Source organism: Oreochromis aureus, linkage group 10 (genome assembly GCF_013358895.1).
Source record: "Oreochromis aureus strain Israel breed Guangdong linkage group 10, ZZ_aureus, whole genome shotgun sequence".
In the NCBI taxonomy this organism is placed as follows: domain Eukaryota; kingdom Metazoa; phylum Chordata; class Actinopteri; order Cichliformes; family Cichlidae; genus Oreochromis; species Oreochromis aureus.
Window position 1 is genome coordinate 12,335,543 of NC_052951.1, and position 24,808 is coordinate 12,360,350.

Below are 24,808 nucleotides of genomic sequence, written 5' to 3' on the forward strand. Positions count from 1 at the left end.
GAACCCATCCTTCCCAGACGCCAGTGTGAAGTAACAGTCTGCGCGTTGTTCTCCGCTCTGGATGGTACTGGGATGTATTTTGGAAGAGGGGTCGGGCAGCAGCGACCCACCAGCATCCGAGCCTGACATGAATCACAAGTAAAAGAGCTCTTTCAAGCAAGTGAAGAGCACAGGAATGTGCACAAGTCCGCCGAGCTGCACTCGGGCTTCTCACAGCGACATTTTGGACCTTTTGGACCTACCTCGATTTGTTTGTAAATACTCAAACCAATCACAGAAGACTTTAGATGGTCACTGAATCAAGCCTATTTTAATATATTTTCTAATTTTCTTTCTATTTGTTTTTTTTAACGTTTTGGGTGGGGAGTTTGGTTTGTAGGGAGTGTGTGTGGGGGATTTTTTTTTCTTTTGTCAAGCGCGAAGACAAACTTCTACCATGGCACTGGTTATGGAGCCCGTGAGCAAGTGGAGCTCTAGTCAGGTGGTTGACTGGATGAAAGGTAAGGCATCAGACGCGATGACCATTAAACTGCTGCGCTGCAGTGAATCGCATGTGTGGTGTTGCGCTGAAATGCATTTCAACACAGACTGACTGGAGATGCCAACAGAGAACAAAACACCTGCTGAGCCTCGGGGTTTCGCCTCGTCGCCTTGCAGCTTCGGGAAGCTTTTAATCACAGCCTTAAATCAGTTAATCGATCTTTTTTTTTCAAGCACTTCTAGCTTGCAGACGTCTTGCCCCCCCACTCCTTTTTAAAAAGATGTTCTCCAGAGCTTATCAGATTCAAACAGCTCTAAACGGCAAACCCATCTATTGTGTCCTGCAGTGGTCATTGTTAACACAAGGCTGCCTCGCAGATGGTTGTAGCGGAGATCTAGTAATTACACACAAATGATTTCCCCTCTCGCTGGATCTGGGTGCAGAATCTGTGTGGAGGAGGAAAGCAAAAGAGGTTCGAGTTATTGACCAAGCTTTGCATGTGCACAGAATAAAAACAGAGCTGGGAGAGCAGTACACTATCAGAGCTTGTACAGCCATCTGTGATATGTTTATCCACAGATGCTCAAGTCATTAAGAAGTCACAGCTGACTTAGATGAGCTTCAAGTAGTTTCAAAACCTCCCAAGGGTACCTAAATCCTGAGGCCTATCATAAAGATTACTCACTCAAAAAAACAAACATAAAATCCCCACAAAAACCACTTAAATGCGAATCAAAACATTCTTTTTTTTTTTTTTTTCATTTTTCGGGGATCCTCCAGCAGAATAATGAGGTTCAGTTTGGTGATGAAGCACTTTTAAGATTTTCTTCTTGAGAGAGCGCGAGACAGTGACATTTAGACTGAATTGAGGGCTGGAAAGGGGTTAGATAGACATACAGTTGTTGTTGCAATTAATTCATCATCCGCAAGGCTCAGTACAGCTGTCGGATGAGCGGCTCCTTTGAGGAAATTTGTCCGCTTATTCAGGCTCCAAAGATCTATAAATGTCCCAAACAGCTGTGGAGGATTTACTTCCACAGACTGTCAGGAATACTTTCAGGGCACAGATTCCTCATTAGCCATGCTGCTTTTTTGTCTGTTTGCATTACAAAGTTGGTACTTTGAGGGGAAATGTGATAGAAATGTAAGAGGAGACCTTAAACTCAGTGGGAGGATGTGATCTGCCTGTGTATTTGTCTTTTAACTCACACAAGCGCTTCTGCGATGTGCATTGTTTTTCAAAGCCACGTGCTCACGTGTCAGGCAATGGCCTGTTTCAGATGAAACATACACATCCATAGGCCTGCGTCTTTACCGCCTCAACACACACACACACACACACACATATGCACATACACACAAGCGAACATTATTATTCTAAGCCTGTAGGCCTTTTCTGCTGGCTCAGATATGTCATGATTGCAAGGATCAGACGGTTCTTAGTATGAGTTGTGTATTACAGATTGTACCTCAATCTGATGTGGCCTTATAAAAAGGCTGTTTAGGAGTGGATGCTTGCTCAGAAAGGAAACAAGATCCATGTGCAGTTTTATTTATAGAGACACACAGGGATGATTAGACGCTGAGATGGGCTGAAATTCAATGTCCGCAATAGTTTTAAACGAGATCCAAGATGATCTGTAAATACGCTGGTGGCACAAGTGAGGTATGTAAAGAGCAAGGAGTGGAGATTGGAAACGAGAGAGGACTCTTCAGTGTCCCACATCTGACAAGTGGAGCAGAGACAGTTCTTGTGCCTACAGCCCAGTAATGGTAATTTAAAGTGAGGGAGCGAGTGGCACGGAGAGACACTGAAACAGAGGAAACGATGGGGTGGAGGGGGTTTCATTCTTGTCTCACATCCATTATCGAACCCGGAGGACTGGCAGCGTTTTGTCGTTAGCATTCACAGGTTCCATTATTACCATACCCGCTCCGTGATGTCACAGGAGGCCAAATAGGGGCACCCCGTGACCTTCCCACAGTCCCACTCTCCACCCCCTGTTAGTGTTTTGTGTGAGCTAGACGCTTTATTCCCAAGCTGCTTTAAAGAATAGATCCTCATCACAAAAGCGAAAAGAATTCCAGCTTGACTGGAAATTGGTTCTTACTAGGTGAAGGGTATCAGTGCAAACACATAAAATATGTGCATTTCATTGCAGTGTTGCACTTTGTACTGTCTGGGTGCTTTTGAAGTATAAACCTAACCCAGTCATAGGATTATCTGCACATGAACATATTTGTTGTCTTGCGAGGCATATCAGTTTTTATCTTTCAGTGCAAACTCTCACTGTCTTCTTGTCTAACACAGACGACGACAGTGATCAATGACAAGTCAGATCAACACAGATCCATAATAACAATGCTTAACCGCCCTAAAGAGCTCTCTCTCCTTACAATGCCAGTGGATTATCTAGAATGGAGATCATAATGTGTCAGCGCTGTGCTTTTAATTTCTCCTCGGCGTGCCTGATAATCTGACTCTGACATGCAAGAGACAGGAAAATTGATGTGGCTGAGATGTCTTTCCATTCTACCAAAAAGGGATTTCTATTGCGCATTGTTCTTTTGCATAAGGCTTTCAGCAAAATATGAAACAAAAAATGGCAGATTTCAAAGGAAAAATAGAGAATAGAGAATATTAGTGCCATTTTGTGCCATGTTCCCCTTTTATTTATAGTAAAAATCATTTATACAGCACCTATCCACAAGATGCTTTATAATGTCATTTAGAAATGTGAAACGCTCTGGGAGTCGGCAACAATTAAAGTAGCTGATAACTTCATCAGCTCAATATCTCATGCTAGCATGTAGTCACTTTTTGCAAACTATCATGCTCTCCCTTTTCTTATTTCTTTATGTTACCCCACGGTCAGCGAGAACCCCTGCCAAAAAACCTGCTTTGTGGTTTCTATGGCAACATGGGGAATACTTCATTGACATGATGAGTCTCAATTAACTTGGTAAAGAGGCTCATTAGTTAAGCCTTTAAATGTTATGCAAAACCATGAAACTCCCTATGTTTCCTCTCGATCGTTTAGCTGCCAGCTAAACCTGATCTGAATGCTTGATGGGGTTGAAGCTTAGCACTGAGACACATGTGTTATGATTGGTCCACTGCAATAAAAAGACAAGACGAGGAAAGAACTAACCTTGTGTGTGTTAGAGAGAAAGAGAGTGAAAAGGGAGAAATAGGGCCTGAGAAGATTAAATGTATAGGAAAAGCAGTACAAAAGCTGCTCCCTTGTAGCTCACTCGAATTAGTTTTCAGCTTATTAATGTGTTTGCTTGATCTGAAAGTGAATAAAACATAAATGAGTAAATGAGTTTCTAGGAAGCCTGAGGCAGAAACATCAATTATCAAATCAAATTTCATATAGAAAATAAATCAAATTGTGGTTTAGTTTATGCAACATGATTCTGCATGCTCGATTTGCAACATAATTTACATCATCGGGACTGAGTGCAGCTTCTGAAGTAAATACTTTCATGTATTACAGAGACACGCCATCAATAACTGCAGCAGTCTCCTGATTCTTTTCAATGTTTAATGCTAACACCTCGAGGACCAGTGGGTTAAAGTTAGAGTTGCTTTTATTCACTCCTCTCCTAACCATTCAACCATATGATCAAGTCCTCAGATCAACCTTTCAAGTTCAAATCGCACTCTGGGGACACGCTGCCATATTAGATTATCACAAAAAATGTGACAGACTTAAAACAGTCTGTGCAAAAACTGGCAAAGATGATCTTCAGATCAAGCCTAGTGTTTTAGTTTAACTTTTCAAAAGTACTAGCATAAGTTTTTAGCTAAACCGATAAACTGGAAGTGAGGTCCTACCTCCTCAATGCTTTGATCAATCAAAACCAAAACCAAGCATGGTACGTGGACTCCAGGGCATGTTTGCAAATTTGTGGCTTTTACCATTATTTGGGACTCCAATAAGCAGATATCTCTTGAATTATTAGCCTTAAAAATAATTATGAGACTTGTCAACCTAACGTAAGATCGTAAGGCAGTGGCAGCATGTATTTTCTTCAGAACAGGTGCATGGACTTTGCAGTCCTTCCTTTGGTTGTTCGTGAAGAAAAATCACCACTGGGGATGTGCAATAAGCAAAAACACATTTTTCCAATCAGAGCTCACAGCCATGCTTTTAACATGATCAAAAGAAGTTGCCATGGGGACTGTTCGGCCCCCTTATCACCTACTGAACTGCTCGGCCCCCTCATCACGGCTTGAGGTATTTTTTGAAGGATTTTCCTGTGATGCTTTGGTAACAGACTTTGTTTTGTTTTTTTGTACGTTTTTGATTTACCCTGTGTATATACTTTTTAGAAAACAGTTTCTAGTCATACATTTCAGGGTGTAAAACTGGTTGACGCAGACAGAAGATGCAGAATCACTTAGTTTGTTTTCGTCTGCTGCACTTCATCAACTGTTTCTCCAAAAGATTTCACACCTGCTGCAGTAGCTGAATATGTAAAACAACTCGAGCACACCTACATAGCCTCCTTCTAGCTGAAAGCGCTTTCTGGTTTGAAGCTGAAAATGCAGCTCAGAACTGTTGACGAGGGGGAGTGTGTCAGATTTCTTGTCTTGACACAGACTGCTTCACACTCGCACACAACAAAATACAACCTGTGCTCACACTTTACAGATTTACAGCACATATTCTGGCAAAGCAAGTGATATCAAGTCCTGTTAGAATGCATAATGCAAACAGTGGTTTCACAAGAAATCTGAAAATCTGATGCAGCCTGCAAATAAAAATTCATGCTTTTGAGCTGTGCTGAAAGTTTTCTTGTTGTCCTTTGTGTTCCCCCAAGGGCTGGATGACTGCCTGCAGCAGTACATCAAGACCTTTGAGAAGGAGAAAGTAGGGGGGGAGCAGCTGCTGCGTATCACCCACCAGGAGCTGGAAGATTTGGGAGTGTCCAGAATTGGCCACCAGGAGCTGATACTGGAGGCTGTGGACTTACTCTGTGCTCTGGTGAGTCCAAGCTTCCCACACCATCTTCCCACTACTTTCTACTGTCACTTTGGAAAGTCAGTGCTGTCGGATGAAGTTTCTGTCGAACATTTGGCACCTCTGCAGCTCTGTGAAATCATTTAACAAGTCAGTGAAGATAACAAGTTACAGAATAAAGATATTTTTCAGTAAGCAGTTGATATATTTGGTAATGATGCAATTTCTACATTGTTATCACTCCAAAGTCTGTCAGTTAACGAAATCAGTCATTCCAGGAATAAGTGGATGTAGATAGGATTGCTTTAGGCCCCAATTTTTAAACATCACAGCAAATCTACCAGAGTTACTAATCTGGCCAAAAGATCTTCCACAGGCAAATCTTACAACTGTCGTTAGTGTTGACATGGATTACTGCTTCATCTCGAAGGGATTTCTGCTCTTAGTTCCCCAAAACACAAGTTTTGTGAGTGTCAGCATGATAGATTGCTGTTCTGCTGATTTGGCTAATGTGCAGCTGGAGTAGCTGGAGCATAATATTTATTCTCCTTATAACATTCATTCTGGATGTTACTGCATACAGAGTAGAGACGTCGACTTGTTTCTAACACGAGAATGTAACATTTAGACCTGTGGTCAGTCTTGTAGGGGCCAAATGAACGGAATTAAAATGAACTAATATATACTACAATCATCAGAAGCATGCTGCAGACTAAAAAATGAACTGGAAGCAGATTCTGGTCTCTGTGTGCAAATATGTTACATATAAAACTGGGGACTCATGAGCAAATATATCCCTGGAGCGTAAAGGGGGAAAAACAGAAGGCGATCCGGCAGCAGCACTAGCATGTCAGACGGAGAGATGGGAAGTTATGTAGCTTAAACAGACCACCAGATTAGGAAGGTATGTTTGGTATATGACGCAAGGAGAGTGACGCAGAGCAGCTTGAGCTGTCTTTCTGAACTAGCTTGGAGGCTTTGCTTCATTTAAGGAACATTTTTTTCTTAAATGGAGTTTTTCACAGGATAGCTGTTCCCAAATGTTCTCTTTTGTCAGTCAATGTGAACATATTTTTAGACCCTACTTACTAAAAGTGTCCATATTGGTGCTTAAAATTTGCTGTAAAAATGTTACAATTTATTTACTCTGGAAAACATGATTTGATTGATGAAGTAATTTATTATTGTGTTTTACTCTCTTACTTACTCGTAGATTATTTATAAAATAACTGTTTGATTGTTTGAAATAAGGGACAAATACTAGAGATGGCACGATACCACTTTTTTATGTCCGATACCGATACCGATATCATAAATTTGGATATCTGCCGATACCGATATGAATCCGATATAGTGTGTTTTTAATCAATAAAACTGTTTTTTAATATCTTGCTGCATTTTGTATAAGTTCATACTCAAGTTTAAATAAACAATAACACTAAAGCTATTCTGTTATACCTGTATGTAAAAATACACTGCACCCAAAATATTTCATAGTTCAGCAACACTGATCAATCTAATAAACTTAATCCTCCCTATTCTGGTATTTTAAAGAGTACTTAGCAGAAATATTAAGCAACCTAACTAATAGGGTTGCAAACTCCCCCAAAAAAAAAAGGGAACCACCCCCACCCTCCACGTCATGATGCTTAATCGATGTAATCAACTTTAATTTGATGCAGGGTGAAAAAAAAAAATGCACAGAAATAAATTATTTTTCAAGAATAATTAAATAGATTCAACATCTTTCTTCAACAGAATTGCAGAATTCACAGATGGTACCTTCTCAAAGAAAAAAGTACTATAGCTTACTAGGGTATATTAGACTTAACAGTTACTATATACAGTAATGGACTTCTATACATTTTACATCAGATTAAAACTTTGGGTGTAAGATTCAGATAATTATTTATTAAAAGCTAGACATTTTAAATGAGAATAAGAAAGAAAAGTATGTCTTTGTGCCCCTTTTCCTGTTAATGCCCTATCGGCCCCCTGGCTACACTTTGCTAGATCCCCCTGCACAGTTACCAGCCGTCAGCTACGTAGAAAAGGATCCTGGTGTAGAAAGTAATATTAAATAAATTCTAACAACAGCTTATCAAGGTTAAACGTGCTGCTGTTGTTCCGCCGCTGGTTTCCTCTTTCTGGTGCAAAGTGGACCAAAAACAAAGAAGAGAGACGGACTCGCAACAGAAAAGCCGATCAGCTGATCATTAAGCAGTTTCACGATTGAAGTAGCTGCAGGAAGGTGAGGGAGAGAGAGAGTCAGTCGCTCCATATATCGGTTGTTAAGCTTAACATGGGAACGCTTTACAAACATTCAGAGATGAACTTACACACTTGCTTTACTTCTCTCTGGGATAACTTCCTCGGAGATGAAATGCTGGTTTGGTAGCGGCTACAAATACACACAGCCGCTCTATCACATGAGGCATACTGCTCCGACATGCTACGGTTATGAGCCGAGTTACGCCTTGTCGCAAGTTTTGTGAGGTGTTTTTTTGATATTTAATGGATCGGATTACATTTTTTATTTCTCGCCGATATCCGATCCAGTAATTTAGGTCAGTATCGGACCGATACCGATACGTAATATCGGATCGGTCCATCTCTAACAAATACTGTTAAGCAGTTTGAAGCGATTATTTTGGGGTTTAGAAAATTCTCATTTTGTATAACAGGAGCTACACCAAGGAATATTTGGTGTTGGATTGGATGCAAAGTGGCTCAGGTGTCTAAGGGTGAATCATATAAATGCTTTGCATCTAATTGAGAATACTTACTCTGGCCATGCTTTCCAGTTTACCACTAAAGGCAATTAAAATGTAGTCTTTTTGTAAGGTGTGTCATTCACCTTTAGCATCCAGCTAAATAATTTTCTTTCCTAATAATTTTGAGTTTTTTTATATTCACTTGCACATATAATTCCAGTATTTAATTCCAATTTTCTGTTTTTGAACCAAAGAAAGTTAGACTGCAGGAATATAAAAGTAAAAGATGATAAATGAGAAGCAGAAATAACAGAGACAAGATGCAATAAAGTTGGACATGGGTCTGTGTTAACTCTTGAGATCCATAGAAAAACTGGGTGGAGATTACCAGACTAAGGTCACAGATGCAATCTGAATCTAAAGTCCACTCATCCTGCATCGCTGCTCAGGGGGCCCTGCTTCAGCCCTAAAGCTTCTTACGTAACTGGGATTTAGTTTTAAGTCTCTCAGGCACTGCTGTATTAAATATGATTAGTGGCCCTCCTGCTGCGCTCTCCCCTCCCAAGAAACCCATGACATGATAGATGCCCATAGGCCTGCACGTGCAGTTAGCCGCAAAGTGTAATGAGCGCTCAACGATGCTCAGGCGTGCAAAGTGACAGCTGGTTTCACACATTTTCATCATATGTGGAGCCTTTCTGTTGTGGAGCGTGGTGGGCTGGTCGGCTGTAGTATTCCTATTCATAAAGTGCCATCAGAGAACAATTGGTTTCTATCTCCAGGCTGGAGATATTCTTGGAATGTGTCACAGTGAAAACAAACACTGACAAACTGGTCAAACACCATGAATTTACTTTCCTCTCCCTTCTAGAATTATGGGCTGGAGACTGAGAATCTCAAGACACTTTCTCATAAGCTTAACGCATCTGCCAAGAACCTGCAGAACTTCATCACAGGCAGGCGGCGCAGTGGCCATTATGACGGCCGAGCCACCCGCAAGCTGCCCAACGACTTTCTAACTTCAGTGGTGGACCTCATTGCTGCTGCCAAAAGCCTTTTGGCGTGGCTTGACAGGTGAGATTTGCAAAAAGATGAATTTAAACATTTGGTAAGTCATGTGTAAACATGTGGACGCACACTGTGAAAAAGGGCCCCACAGAGCTGTGTAGATTCAGATACAGGTTCCCAACTGGTCCCATTTACAAGTACACACACACACACGAATACAGGTTCACATGGACACATATTTATATGCATACTGGGCATATTTTGGTATATTCTTGCATACTTTTCCTTAGATTCCTCTTAGATGCAAACTTACAACAGTGCTAATTGCTTTTGCAGGCAAAAAGATATAATAATAATTTTAATTAATTTAACATTTTTTATTACGTTGGTTGAAAATAACACACCAAATCAAATATATAACACTGACGTCAAAAAGGAATGAGACAGTCCTGTTTACATGCATTGGTACTTGTAGTCTGATTTTGGGATTTGTTTTTTAACAGATACAGACTGGTTTTGTTTTTCTGTGTAATGTCCATGACCAATCATTTGACAAGAAAAGATGAGTAAAAGACTTATATAAGGAGATTTTGACAGGGTGGCCAAAAAGACACCGAGAAAGTCTATTTATACGTCTCTTTATCCTTGCTTCCCTGTGGGATTGTGCCAGTCTGTGTGTTTGTGTCTGTTTGTGTTTGATGAATTTGGAAGTTCAAAGCTGACAACGTTCAGCAAAAATAACAAAGTGATTTGCTGTGCCTTTCCCCCATTATAGCTGACATGATTTACAGCATTCATCCCAATTAAAATTCACTAATCCGTGTTTCATTTCATGTTTGAAAATGCTTAATTGTTGACCAAATTATACAAATAGAAATGTGGGAGTCGAAGCTGCATTTGTTGACAGTGGATAGGACGCAGTTGTGAGGTTATTTGGAAAAAGCAGAACAGCAACTGATAATCTCTGCTCTACGTCAGCTGCTCTTGGCCTTAGGAGAAATGTGAATATTGTTAAATGTGTTAAAAGCGTTACAGACGTCACATTCTAAAAAAAACCCTAAAACAGACTAACATAGACAGAAATGTGAAGAATCCTAAAATGTAAAGGGAGAAATACTGGTAAAAAAAAATATGTACAATTTACCAGTGACTGAATCTCAAAGGAAGAATGATCTAATGGTTCATTCCAGGTGCTCTTTCTTTTTCAGATCTCCATTTGCAGCAGTGGCAGATTACTCTGTGACCAGAAACAATGTAATCCAGCTATGTCTTGAGCTCACTACAATTGTACAACAGGTAAGAAATATGAAATGATTTATTGTATCGTATCCTGTTGTAATGTATTGCTTTATACTGTACAGAGCAAACTTGTGATCATCACGCCTCTGTCAGAAAAAAGGAAGCTGATCGATATTAAAGTATAACAGCAGAATTGGAAAAATACCTTGTTCTTCAGTATATGTGCTTATGATTTTTAAGATGAAATCTCAAACATTTTACTTCATTCTCTGCATAAATTTCAAATCTTTCTAAACCCTAAAGCAGACATACGTTTGCACACTTTTTTCCCCTTTCGGTACATCCTGCTGTTTATTACTTTTAGAATTTGCAGCTGTCAGTGATAATGAGAAGCTGAAATTGGACGTGACTACTTCACAACTTGTTTCTCATCTGTCAGATATGCTTTCATGTAAAGCGGCATCCTAATTAGAGCCACCTCAAAGAGTCACCTAAAAATATATTCTAAAGTGATAGAAATGATAGACGCTTATCATAAACTGCAGTTTCATTTTATTGTATCTGGGTCTGTCAGTCATGTAGAGCTCCTAAAGATCAGTTAAAGCTAAGAGAACTGTACAGGTTTTAGGTTGGTCTCTGTGGAATATAATGTTTATATAGAGTTAAGAGAAAAATTAAAGTGGGAAAACATTAAAAGTGAGAGTGAAAGAGGGCAAAAGGGAAAATAATTGAAGGCTGAGAGAGAGGAAGACTGGCAGAGAGAAAGAGAGAGGGAAAGATGTGCCTCCGCATTGGTGATTCATTTGTTTTGTGTTTGTGCCTGCCTGTGTGGGAGTGTTGGGGGTTATAGGTGCCAAGCTGCTCGGTTTTTGCTTATATCCACCTACAGCAGAAATGCCAATAATAACTTCATTTTGACAAATTCTCTTGAGGTAACAGTGCTTTCTGAATATTCCTCAGGACTGCTCTGTGTATGAAACAGAAAACAAGATCCTGAATGTGGTGAGTTTGAAACTTTGTTCTATCAAAGAACTAATTAAACTAATATGTGCAGCCCTGAAGATTGTGTTTATCCCTAACGTGTCCTCCGCAGTGTAAAACACTGTCTGAAGTGTGCGACCAAATTATCTCTCTCTCCTCGGATCCCATGGTGTCCCAGTCTGCACATTTGGAGGTTGTGCAGCTCGCCAACATAAAATCCACTGAAGGCTTGGTAAGAGTGACCCTCCCTCAGACTCTCAGAATCACACCAGTTTGGGGGAAAGGGGTTCAGTTTTAATTATCCAGCTCAGACTTTTTTATCTCACTTTTTCTACACTTATGAAAAACCATGAACAGATGCACTATTTACTGGCTTTAGTCTAGATTTGAAAGAACTTTTTTAAAGGATTTTTTTGGTGTAGCTTCAGGAACACAGCAGAAACATGCATGCTGCTTTATTATAAAGTAATAATTAGCATGTAATAAATTCTTATTTTGTTCTTAGTTTGAAAAAAATAGTTTAGTTTTTGACAAATAAATTACATATTTTATGTAGACTATATAGCCACATAGCTAATTACTAATAATTAAATTTGTAGGTATTTTTTAGGAGTCAGTCATTTATCACACAGTAATCCCAGGCATACATACCTTGTACTTCACTATACGTAACAAGGCGTACATAACAAATACACATAACAAATATTTCAATATACTTTTCACAAACTTGAAATATACTTAAAATATCAAGATGTTAAATTGTTTTTCAGGTTTGATGAACACAGGGAAAAGCCAAAAAAGTAAAGTACAAAACTTACTAATGTAAATCGTACTAATGACGATTAAACAGCATGACAGAGTATTTTGTTTTTTACAAATATGGCATGTGCAAATTCTCTCGCAGCGTTTCTCTTACTCACTGCAAACATATTTCTGCTCAAGCCCAGTACTAACTTTGCCTGATTTTCCAGTTAAAGTTTTTATAAATACAGTTTTCTAATGGAACAGCACACACTTACTTTTTGAAGCATGATGTGAATACACAGGCTATTTTCTTTAAAGGCTTGGTCAAGCCAGACTACAGCTATATATATATTTGGTTATCTGTACATACCTGTAGAGGCATCAAGAAGTATGCAGACAGTTTTTCTTTTGATTACTTCTTTTTTGTTATATCTATCTCTAGAATTTCAACTTGGGGATGATACTGTCATGTCAAGTCTTCTGGGAATTACCAAAATTGCATTTCAAAGCAAACAGAACATCTGAAATATGGATTGTGGATTGTAAACCTTGCGTGCTGCTTTTCAGCACGATAATGGAACTCACATTAGCTGACCCCAAACTAGGTTTTGCTGAGCTGGTGGGCATGTGAGTCAGTGGGTAAAATGTGACATAAAAACAACATATTGGCCATATTCAGATGAGTGAAATGCAAGCAAATAGAATACAGCAACTGTTAGCACTTACTTTTAGGAATTGTATATAACTGTTTAGAAGCAGAGAATACTTTTTTTCTTGCACTGTATATAAACACTCCCCTTTGTTGGACTCCATCGTTGCACTGACCTACACTCGGGCACAAGCTCCTTGCTTGGGGCCACAGTGAAAGCCCCACCCCCCACACACAAACGCTAGCATTGGGCATGGAAGTTCTTTCATCCGTTCAGTGAAACCTGAACACAACAGTGGGTCAAGTAGCCTAAAAATAAACCTCTTCCACTCATCTTGAAGACTGGCATGCTGCTTCTACGTTTCTGCGTGTGACTCGGTGTGTGTCACACAGATATGCATGTATTTTCTTGCATATCTGTGTGTAAATAGTTGTGTGTTTGTTTGTCTTGTACTTTTGACCCCTTTTAGTGAAAGCCTTGAAGGTTTTTTTTTCTATTTGCAGCACCAGACTACAAGTATTTGCAGATAAACAATCATTTATTTTTGATTGAATCTGCTTGCGAGGGACTCGTTACATGACATAAGTTTGCAGAGTGTTCTGTGCATTTAAAGAAAGTGCACCCATGTGATATTTTATGACTTTCCTCTAGTTGTTTAAGATTACTGAGACAAATTGAGATGTGTATAAAAGCACTTTCCTTCTCAGGCTTTCACTGAGTAAAAAACCCAGATTTTCTACCAGTTTTGCACCGCAAGCAGATTAAAACAAATGGAGATTTGCAAATATGGAGTAGTCTGTACTGCAAATGACTGCAGGGCTGAGCTGAGGTGCAGATGATGCCGACTCCTAATGCTGTGCTTTAAAAGGTAGCCATTTACATATCTGCTATATTCCCATAGGGCATGTACATCAAATCAACATATGATGGTTTGCATGTGATCACCGGCACCACAGAGGGAGTAAGTGCAAATGTCTTTCTGCTCACCTTTGCAGAGTTTCGCCTCACTGTTCATTCACTATTTATACTTTACTTGAATCAGAGCTGCTTTTAATGACTCGGTCTCTCTGTTTTTCCATCAGTCACTGGCTGACCGCTGCAAGAAAATCCATGCTGGAGATGAAGTCATTCAGGTCAATCATCAGACAGTGGTACGGTCATGTTTTTTTCTTTCTCTGCCTTATTATTATATTGTTTTTATAAGAAAATTGGTGTTATTTGAATTTGCATGTTATTTGCATTGCATTTGCAGATTATTTATGCAAATGTTTGTTTAATTTTGACATTTTTTGTACATAAAGAAATTATGAATGCATGCTGTTGTTTTATACACTCCTGCGGTTCAGTGCTTTTATGAGCCACTGCAGCTCAACTGTTATTGTCTAGGATACTGGCTGTAGTGTCTCTTGTAGTAGTTTTTGAGGGCCATCATGGGGTCAGTTGGATTTTCTGTTAAAAGCAGATCAAGAGGTACCTGCTTCAAAAAGGTACCTTTTGTTAGCGCGAGTTCTGTTTTCATTCCTAGAAACCAGTGGCACACACACATTGTTTTTCTTGATAATTAGACCATTCTTGCGAGTTGCGATGCACCTGAATGCAACTACCAAATTTTAGCCTTCTTTTTTTTTAATAGATAGCAGAAAAGAACTGAAAAGCAGATGGGAAATGGAAATAATAAAGTGTATTATCCAGGCTCAAAGTGGGGATGTTGCTGTTCATTCTTCTTATTTCAATACATGGTTTTTTGACCTCAAATTGTTCTCAGCTGTCCCCAGATTCAGCATGAGCACTTATCAGCCAAAGTAATTGCCATTGTTTCTGTCAGTGAGAGGCATAACTGCACAAAATGTCTGTTTCTGCAGCGTACACAGCGTGATGAGCAGAAATGAAAGGGAAAAAACTTTCAACTTTCACTTTTCCGTAGAGCGGAATTTAAATATAGCAGCCTTTGTTTAAAAATAATTGCTACTTGTGTGTGCAACAGCGAGATTTATGATAATTACACAGCTCAAGTCAGATTCATTTCAGTCAGTCAAGTCACCCACTGAATGCAGCCATGTTTTGGAGAAAAAAGTGGAAATGCAGAGTTGATTTTCATTTTACCGAAGCATGCGTCAGTCAGAGTCATGCTCCTCATGGGGCACCAAAGGAAAATGCAATGTATTCAAACAAAACTTCTACGGAAGCTATTTTAGCCTGTCATAGTAATGTAAATATTAGCATTACATAAGCCCAACACAGAAACAGCTAAATGAGATAGGCCCTTGATTTATAGTATAAATGATATGAGTGCTTTTGCAGACTGATTTGCAAGACATTCTCAGCTCTTTCTAAACAACATGATTATGATATATTGGTTGCACGATATTAATATGTGGGGTAGGACTGATAATAGGTGTTCTCAAACAGAGGATGGACTCCTGCAGCAGCCTAAGTAGGCAATACATTACTGCAGTAGAGTTACATGCTGAGCTAAAACTCCACTGTTACTCATAAACATTGCTTAAACCAGCTTAAAGATTGTTAATGCATTTAATTTATTATGGCACAGAGTGTAGAGCAACTTAATTACGGCTGATTGTTCACAAACGTTCCTTTGAGGGTTTAGAGAAACTGCATTGAACTAGATTTGTCTGTGATGGCCCAGATTACTGCCACCATCTCTTCTTACAGGAAAATGAGATAACAAGTCATAAAGAAAAGTTGTTAAATATCTTAATACTCAAGGACAAAAACACCACCAAGTGAAAAAACACAGGCATGTTATAAATAGTTGAGGGATTTATAATTAAGGCAGCAGGGAGTACTCCAGCAAAAAGACACAGACCAGAGTTCACTGGATCTGAGCATCTTTTTTCATAGGAAGTGGATGTAGAAATGGCAGCTAAAGCAAACGAGTTACATCAAAGGAAACGAATGAAGGAAAAAATGCTCTGCCTTGTGATTAACTTGAAAACATGTAGAAAGACCTAAGGGTTTGCTAATTTGTAGGTTATTTTGGTGGTGTTGTGCACACAGAAGTAAATAACTCTTGACAACAGTGATAAAGTCTGGTGCAGGAATGGCCATTAAAAGAAAAAAGCTTCAAATGCATAAAATATCACATACACAATGGTACATTTTAACGCTTATGAGTTTTATCTGAATTTCCAAAGTGAGATGTAACAAAAGGAAGAAACCAATGACTTGATGTTGTATAAGAAACACTTTAAAGTACAACATTTCTTTACCAAGTAAACAGCTTAAAAAGCTGAAAATCAGGGATTCACTGCTTTAAATAAACACTTTTTTCTTCGCACAGAAGAAAATTTTTTTTCTCTACCATAGAATAAAGAATAAAAGCAAAGTGTCTGTCTGCCTGTTCATGCAGTCTATGTCTTTAATGCACTTTCTGTGAAGAATTTCTGTGTAGTGGCTGTAAGGGTGAAAAATTACTTGGCAAGGAACAAAGTGATTGCCAGGTCAGAGACTGAAAAACGTCTGGTTCTTCAGGGTGCTTGAAATACACAAGACATACTGAAAATTCACTGCGGTCGACCGAGCGGGAGAATTTTTTATTTTCCTCCCCAAACTGGACCTGGCATATTTGGTTCAGCAGCAGAGAGTGTTTCTCTGGGCGGGATGCTATTCGTGCCAAATATCATTAAAACTGGGTTAAAGAGTATTTACATGGCATGCAGCTGTTCACAACACACAACATCAGGCTGTACCACAACATGGCAGGAGGCGTGCAAGATGCCCTGAGGCATCCAGCTTTGCATTAAACATCATCATCAACATGAACCTCAGAGGGCTGCAGGCTGTGCTACAGTTGTCAACCATCAGGATCCATGTGCATTACCAAAATAACAAAGTAACAGCACCTCGAATAAAACAGCTCATATTTTCTGGTGAACTGAACTTCAAAAAAAAAGAAAAAAAAAAAAGATTAGGCATAAAGAAAATGACTTCAAATCGTGAATGGAAACTACCTGAAATACAGACAGTTAATAAGAAGACTAAATGTGGCATTGTTAAACTGAAATAGCAGCTTCTTATGCCTCCTCTCTGGTGATAGCATCACTGAAGGCATTATGTTTTAAGCCCGCATCCTTCCCCTTTTCATGATCAGACTGTCTCAGGAATGTTTTGAAGAAATTTGTTCAGGTTTGGTCCAGCTGTTCATTTATAGCATGTTTTTTAAAAACTTGCTTTTTAAGCTCATCTGGCTCAAGAACCAATGAGCTTATGCCATGGTAAGGTGTCCACTGATAGCCCATCCATTTGTCCAACCACAGCTCATAAGACTCACGCCTCCTCCTAAAGTATTGGTCAGAATTTAAACAAACTTACACACAATGATCACCTAATGGGTCTTCACCCACACTCTTCTCAAGATTAATGTCACCTTTGTCCTTTTTACAGGCATTTTAACCTGTTAATTGTCATGAATCTTGACCCGGGTGAGCTGCTAGTATCATTGATTTTCTGCTTGTACCAAAAACTCAAAAATTGTTACAATTTTCACATAAATGTCTAACAGTATTGAATGATAAAGTAATAAAGTAATGGACAAATGTCAAATTTAGTCAAGTTTTTCTGTAAAAACTCTTCTAGTTATTATTCAGGAGCATAACTGTGGAACTTAAGGATACATTACAACCATATTTCAATATTGTTCAGATAACAAACTTTAGAGCCCACCTATTAAATTCTATAATGATCGCTACATATGTGAGTCTACAGAGACAGATACTGCAGCATGAGTATCTGGTAGATGAAGGTGAATTTTTAAAAATGTAATAGCTTAACAGTCCATCAGCTAGTTATGCGAAAATTTCTGTGTAATAGTAAAAAACTGATTACATGATGACAGTCACATTCTCAAATATTCAAAACAAACTTTACTGATTCATTCATATGGCAAAAAAACAACAGAAACAAAACACTCCCTGTTTATTTAGTCTAGGCAATATTTCTCGTTATTTCTGCAGTCTCAGGCATTAAAATGCCCGTGTGGGTTGAGGAAACCCTTATCGAGCTATTCTTGTGCACTAGGTGGGCTGGCAGCTGAAAAATCTGGTGAACTTGTTGCGTGGAGATCCTGCAGGTGTCACCCTGACGCTGAAGAAACGCCCCCAGAGCACGCTCACGTCAACCCCTGCTCTGCTGAAAAACATGAGATGGAAACCATTAGCTCTGCAGGTATGATGACTGCCTTCATGCGCCACAGATATATCTTTCATTCATGTCTCTGTGTGGCTGTTGATGTTGTTCGCTCGTGTTCATCTCTGTGCCTGTGGTGAAAATAAACGTATAAAGCTAAACACCAAAAACCGCGATCACCCTAAAATGGGCAGAATATAAAATGTGTAGCATGAATCTGCTTCCAAATTAGCAGTAGCGTCCAAATTAATCCACCTGACTCCACCCAGTTTGTGATCATGAGTTTTGACTTTAACACCATTTTTACCAGTTATTACATGTTTGTAATGCACCTTACAAATCTCAAACACTCTTCTTTTGACTAACTGATGGAAGAGTCCAGCATCATCCATTCAGATTTTGACATTTCAGCCCTAAGTGGCATCTGTTGTCCTACTTCAGCCAAACCAATTACAATATTAGGACCGTGTGCCTGCGCCAGAATGGGTGGAAATGAGAGGGACGTGTATTAAAGTAGTCCAGCCTTTCTTTGAGTCCCATTCCAGAGAAAATGTTTTCTCCCCCTGAGGCCCTGAAGCGCAGTGCTGCTCAGCCTCCTCCCCCTTCACGTCCTCACATTCTTCTTCTCCACCTAAATCGAATCTGCTATGTCGCTGGCATTTTTCAGGGGCAAAAAAAAAAAGCCAACCAGAGACTGTGGTGTTTTCTGATCTGAGCTGTGACTAAAATTAAAAATGTCAAGGTATTCTGCTAAGTTACTGAAAAGAACATTGCGCGGTGACTCATATAATGGTCTTATGATGGAGCACACAGACCACTCAGTGTTACATCTCAGCTATTGGTCAGCTGTGAGTTTATGCAGCATAGTTTGAGTAATGTCTTATTAGTATTCTATTGTTAAAAAAGCTTTTTTTTTTGGAAGTCGATGATTTCTTGTGATTGGACTACATTTCTCCGACTATTCAAGTTAAGCTGATGATGTTGCATATTCTTATTCTGACAATACATTCAGCAAATTTATTTTACATTGTGGTGCTTAAACACAAAGACATGTTTTCTTTAGAAAACTGTCTACTGTACTTAACAAACAAAGTAGGCTACGGCCAGATCCTCCTTGACCTGACTAAGAGGGATGACTAGACCGCACGCCAGCCTCTCTTCCTCTGTGCACCAGTTAGAACTAGAGCATCAGAAACGTACAGTACACAGCTCATTTCATGGTTGAGATGCTCAGCTGCACAGTCTGAACAGAGCGAACGCTCCCGAACTGACTGACTGAACTGCTGTGAGCTCCAAATTTTCATTGTGTCGGTCCCTGTAACTGTTTCTCTCGCTCTTTCTCTCTGTCTGCCTTTTTCTCTGTCTTTCACACATGCTCACACATACACATACACTCACTTACACACAGCCAATCTTCCCTCAGAGCCCCAGCAGCAGTGTCGCTACGCCGACCAGCACTTTAAGCACTCCATCCAGGAGGAGTAGCTGCGCCCTGCAGGACCTCTACATTCCCCCTCCTCCAGCAGAGCCCTACACCCCCAGGTGAACACAGGTGTAAAACACAGAAAACTTTGCTTGCTTTGAAAAAGGTTTCCTACCAGAGTTTTCACTCTTGGTGTAACTACAGGGCAGTGTTTTTATTTGCACATTATGTACGACACAGTCATGTTATCTTATTGAGTGAAAGTGTACCGTTGTATCAACAATGGCAGTGAGAGGAGGGGAGTCTGTTTTAAAAGATGTGAAAGATAGAGGTGAAAAATGATGAAAAATATGCAAAAAAAAGAACAAAAAGTAATGCACAGTTTATATTTTGCTAAATGTTAAATGTAAAACAAACACTCACTTATTAATTACACCTTGCTGGTGCCAGATTGGACCCGTTTGCGCCTTCAGAACTGCGTTAATTCTTCATAGCATGGATTCAACAAGGTGCTGGAAATGTTCCTCAGAGATTTTGGTCCATATTAACTGGATAATATCACACAGTTGTTGCAAACTGCAAATCAGCTGCACGTCCATAATTTGAATCTTCCCGTTTCACCACAACCCAAACATGCTCTATTGGCCTGAGATCTGTTAACTGTGGAATCCATTTAGTACAGTCAAGTCGTTGTCATGTTCAGCAAACCAGTTTGAGATGATTTGAGCTTTGTGATGGGTGGGATTGTGATTGGGTGGTATCCTGCTTAAAGCATCCATCAGAATCATGGTGAGCAACAATACTCAGGTAGTCTATGGTGTTTAAATGAGGCTCAGTTGGCACTAAGTGTGCTAAGAAAATATGTCCCACACCATTACACCACCAGCAGTAGCCTGAACTATTAATATAGCATGGTTCCATGCTTTCATGTGAGGTCTGACCCTACTAACTGAGTGTTGCAGCAGAAACTGAGACTCATCAGAGCATCCAATGTTTTTCCAAGTCTTATCCAATTTTGGCGAGGCTGTGTGAATCGTAGCTTCAGTTTCCTGTTCTTAGCTGATTGGCAGTGGCGCCATGTTTTGTCTTCTGCTGTTGCCTGTCTACTTCAGGGTTTGATTGACCTCTTTCGCATACTTTGTTTTTAAAAAAAAAAAGTTGCTATTGGCTCGATGCCCACTGGTCATTCTCCTCTGGCCTCTGACATCAATATGGCATTTTCACACAGAGAAGTGGTGCTCCTTGATATTTTCTTTTTTCCGTACCAAATCCCAGCAGATCAGCAGTTTCTGAAATTCTCAGATCATTCTGTGTGGCACCAAACAGCCTGCCACGTTTAAAGTCACATAAATAATTTCCGATGCTTGGTTGGAACTTCAGTGCACTATCTTGACTATGTCTACATGTCTTAATGCATTAAGTCAAAGCCATGTGTTGGCTGACAAAATGTTAGGTTTCCCCAAGAAAATTGTTTGGCGATTTAAATTTTACCCATCAGTTGATTTGTCAGAAATTTTCAGCCTAATTTCACCCATTTTTTGCCACTTTGCCACTTTTTTGACAACTTGTAACTACATAAAAAGAGTAAATGATCCCATGCAATGAAATTCACCTGATTAGTCATTCCAAATAGGTTAGTTTGCTGTATTCATTGCTATTAAATGATATCAGTCTGAGTTTTCTACTACAATATCTAGCCTAGCTCATTAGCTGTACCCTCTGCTGTTTGGATAAACTCTGCAGGAATGAGTGGGAGTAAGAGAGAAAATGAGACAGTGAGAATCTTTGTTTTCCTTTTTGTTTGGTAGCAAATATGATGCACAACATTTGGATAAGCTTTACAGTGAAACTTCTGAACATGCAGACAGCTTGTTGCACCTCACAGTGGCTGCAGGTGCTTCTCCCACACTCTTGTCACAAAGTTCCCACAAGAACGGAGCCATGTCACATATTGAAAGGCTCGGCTGGTGACATGAGTAATAATTAGTTCCTCCTCAAATTTCAGCTTCTCTCATATGCAAACAACAAACACGGTGCATCGTGTTCTGTGGAAAAAGAAACGCTCTCCTCTGAGAGTCAAAGATAAATCGGGAATTTTTGACTGATGCTTGAAAGCTTTGATTTCCCAGGGTCAGCTCCAACACGTGACTAAAGATAATAACTAATAACGCTACACGATTAGTATTGTTTACCCAGAGATATTTGTTGCTGTGTAATGTTTTACTGAGTGTATTATCCCAAGAGGATGAATCTTACTTACTTTAGAGATCCCCAAATGCCAAATCAGGCTGGTGAGCTTTATCGAGCTAAATATATGAAATTTCTATTATTAAGTCTTCAGTGGATGCATGTTAGAAATCTCATGTTAGCAATCACTGTATTTGTTACTGGTTTAAAGAAAGGGAATATAACTACAACAATATGTGTTATGAATTTTAAATCATGAATAAATACCATTAAAATACCTGGACTTGTACCATTAAAACCCTCAAAACTGATAATAAATTGACCGCTGCTGTCGAGAAAAAAAAGGTGTTGCATGGGGAGATGCGCTCCTTATTTTTCCCTGCTGCTATTTCCCTGATTATTTTCCCTGCGCTATGCTTTGTTTGACTTAATACACGTGTAATTGCGTAAACACTACCTAATACCAGAAAAACTAGAGCACAAAATGTGTAGGAATCTGCAGCTGAATATACTCCTGTTTGAGTAATGTTTGATGAAAACTAAAGTACATTGGCAGTGGAAATTATTTAGCCCAAAGAAATCTAAGTATATACAAAAATATATATCTCTAATGGGGACAGATGGGCTCGGAGCAGAACAACGTCTTCTCTCTGATCTTATTCCAAACCCTGACAATAAAATGACTTCCTGCTTTCTGTTACCGAAGAGATGACAAGGGAAGTCTGCCGGATGATGATCCTCAATCAGATGTCCATGTCGCCGAGGGATCTGAGTCACCAAACTCCTACTTGGATCAGGAGTGTCGAAGGCGATTTCCTCTGGTGGAGGAGGATACTATACTGTACTGTTACGAGTACGACCAGAACCAAGAGGGTGCATCAGTCCGCAGGGGGAGCACGCCCACCTACGGTAAGACCTCTGCCTCATCCGAGGATTCACCGCTGTAATCGTGGGAGCCAAGAATTTAAAGCCGTGCAGATGTGACGTCTTAATGTTTCTAGGTGTTTTTGATTTGTGTGTGTGTGTATGTGCGTGTGTGTCTGTGTGGGGGGGCAGGCTGTGTAATATTGCCGTTCCCTGTGCCTCCTTGCTCTAGGGAGGCTAAGGCCCATATCAATGCCAGTGGAATACAACTGGGTAGGAGACAACGAAGACCTGGCCAAGCTGAAGAGAGAGAGCAGGAGAGGTGAGTGGGAGGCAGTGGGAAAGAGAGAAAAAGAAAGGGAGGAAGAAAGGGACAGAGGGAGCTGAGGTGAGTGGGAGGAGATCTCATAATATCCTCACCCTCTCAGATCTCCCAGCCAAAAAGTAGAAGGATGAGCTGGCCTGTCAAAACTGATAACATGCTGGATATCAGCTCCTGCCTGTATCTCCTCCATATGTTCATTATCTATCACAGCTCTCCCCCCTCTTCATCCCTCTCTCTGTTTTTTTTTCCCTCTCAGCTTCGCCGTGCCTCCGAGTTTGGATATAAAAAGTACGCTGTTGCTTTGGCAACTGTATAAATATATTTTCCTAAGATTTTCCCATTTTGCTGGTGACTGTTGAGCTAGGTGGTAAATGGAGTGGGAGGAGACTGAATTGCTTTATTTCAGCCTCAAACAACGACTTGAGTGATGTGTTTGTTTCCTCTGAGGATGCTGCTGATATGTTGCTCCTTTGGGCTTTTCAGAAAAAGTGATGGAGCTATATTTATCTACAAGAGGCAGTATTTGGAAGTTTTGAGGGCTTCCTGCCTGACAACGGCTTCCTCGGTAGATGTTTTAACACTTTTCACATATTTTAGTGGAAAGTCTTGAACCAAAGTCTTGCCGATAGGCAGCAGACGGTTCGGTGTTTATTGACGTGAGTAAGAGCGTGTTGTTAGGATTTAAGGGGAAAAAAAGCCGTTTTGGGTTGTTGTGATGTGTACAATAGTCTGCCTTTGTTGTGTCCCTGCAGAGAATTCTCTGATGCATTTTGAGAGCGAAGACAAGACCTCACGCGAAGACTTTCTCCTGGGTCGCAGCCTGAGTCAGAACAGGAGGAAGACCGAGCGAGGAGCCAGCCCGACCCATTACACACTCGTCCCTGCCCTTCAGATGGAAGTCTCCCGGTCCACGTCTAGCTCTGACTCTGCATCCTTGTATCACGTTAGTCTGTCCTGTCCACAAAAAGTGAAATCATTCTTTGTCAGAATCCACACTGGGATTTATTTCATGCCGTCATGTGTTTTGTTTTAATTTCGCAGGTGTTTGAACGATCCTCATTGCTTTCAAGATCAAAGAAAAAGGGTAAAGGTAGGATCATTTTTCTGGGATTGAATTTTACATGCGTGCTCACTTGTACTCAAATCCTTATATAAGCAGGTGCTTCATAAGTAGAGTTTTCTGAGCCCCCTCCTCTGTTCTGCTCCCCTGCTGGTGCCTGCAGCTGGAAGTCCTCTCACTTCAATCAGCAAACGGCGGATTTCCTGCAGGGACTTGGGTCAGGGCGACTGTCAGGGCTGGCTGTGGAAAAAGAAAGACGCTAAAACCTATTTTTCGCAGAAGTGGAAGAAGTACTGGTTCATCCTGAAAGACACGTGTCTGTATTGGTACATGAATGAGGAGGTGAATATGATCGTTCCCATAAAAGAGTAATTGATACATTTTAGACTTCATTCTTCAAGCTGAACTTTGAATTGACTCTCTGTTTGCTTATCTCAGGATGAGAAGGCGGAGGGCTTTGTCAGCCTACCAGAGTTTAAGATAGATCGTGCCACTGAATGCAGAAGGAAGTTGTGAGTGCCTGTTTTTACCTGAACACCAAATATAAATGCGCATTGCTTTTGCATTTATGCATGTCACGTATTTGCACACAGCCCTATAAACATCAATTAAGCGGTTATCTTGTGCAAACTGGTTCCTGGCAAGAAAAGGGCTCATTCTTAATGTCTGTTTTGTGCCAGATTTTATCTTTTCATCCGAGAATGAACAAAATATGTAATTTGTTTAAGCTTTTCATACAGATCTATACTGAAAATTTAATGGACTGACCATTCAGAGTGGTGGGATCGAGTGCCTGACTCACAAACAGCCAATATTCTGACAGCACAGCAGATGTTATTTTGTTTCAGATATTAATTTAAATCTGAAATTATGAAGAAAAGAGAGAAATTGCAGAAGCAGCAGCTGTACTAATAGTTTTTGGTATATTACTACAACATGAAATATTACAGTAACAAAGATCTTTAAAAAGTTTGCTGACTGAAAATGTCACTGAAGAAGGGTGTGACTCACATTTTA

The 24,808-nt window shown here is 39.9% G+C and overlaps 1 protein-coding gene across 1 annotated transcript in view; it reads left to right on the forward strand.

The window, feature by feature from the left end:
• Positions 1-24,808, forward strand: part of LOC116330269 (connector enhancer of kinase suppressor of ras 2-like) — a 33,160-nt gene continuing 8,352 nt past the window's right edge. Inside the window, exons 1-16 of the mRNA XM_039617989.1 lie at positions 1-500; positions 5,312-5,475; positions 9,037-9,239; positions 10,382-10,469; positions 11,373-11,414; positions 11,506-11,625; positions 13,689-13,748; positions 13,870-13,938; positions 17,825-17,971; positions 19,341-19,474; positions 22,249-22,451; positions 22,639-22,728; positions 23,484-23,674; positions 23,773-23,821; positions 23,955-24,133; positions 24,230-24,303. Coding sequence (XP_039473923.1) covers positions 437-500; positions 5,312-5,475; positions 9,037-9,239; positions 10,382-10,469; positions 11,373-11,414; positions 11,506-11,625; positions 13,689-13,748; positions 13,870-13,938; positions 17,825-17,971; positions 19,341-19,474; positions 22,249-22,451; positions 22,639-22,728; positions 23,484-23,674; positions 23,773-23,821; positions 23,955-24,133; positions 24,230-24,303 — 1,877 coding nt within the window. The 5' untranslated portion in view covers positions 1-436. The remainder of the gene's footprint in view (positions 501-5,311; positions 5,476-9,036; positions 9,240-10,381; positions 10,470-11,372; positions 11,415-11,505; positions 11,626-13,688; positions 13,749-13,869; positions 13,939-17,824; positions 17,972-19,340; positions 19,475-22,248; positions 22,452-22,638; positions 22,729-23,483; positions 23,675-23,772; positions 23,822-23,954; positions 24,134-24,229; positions 24,304-24,808) is intronic.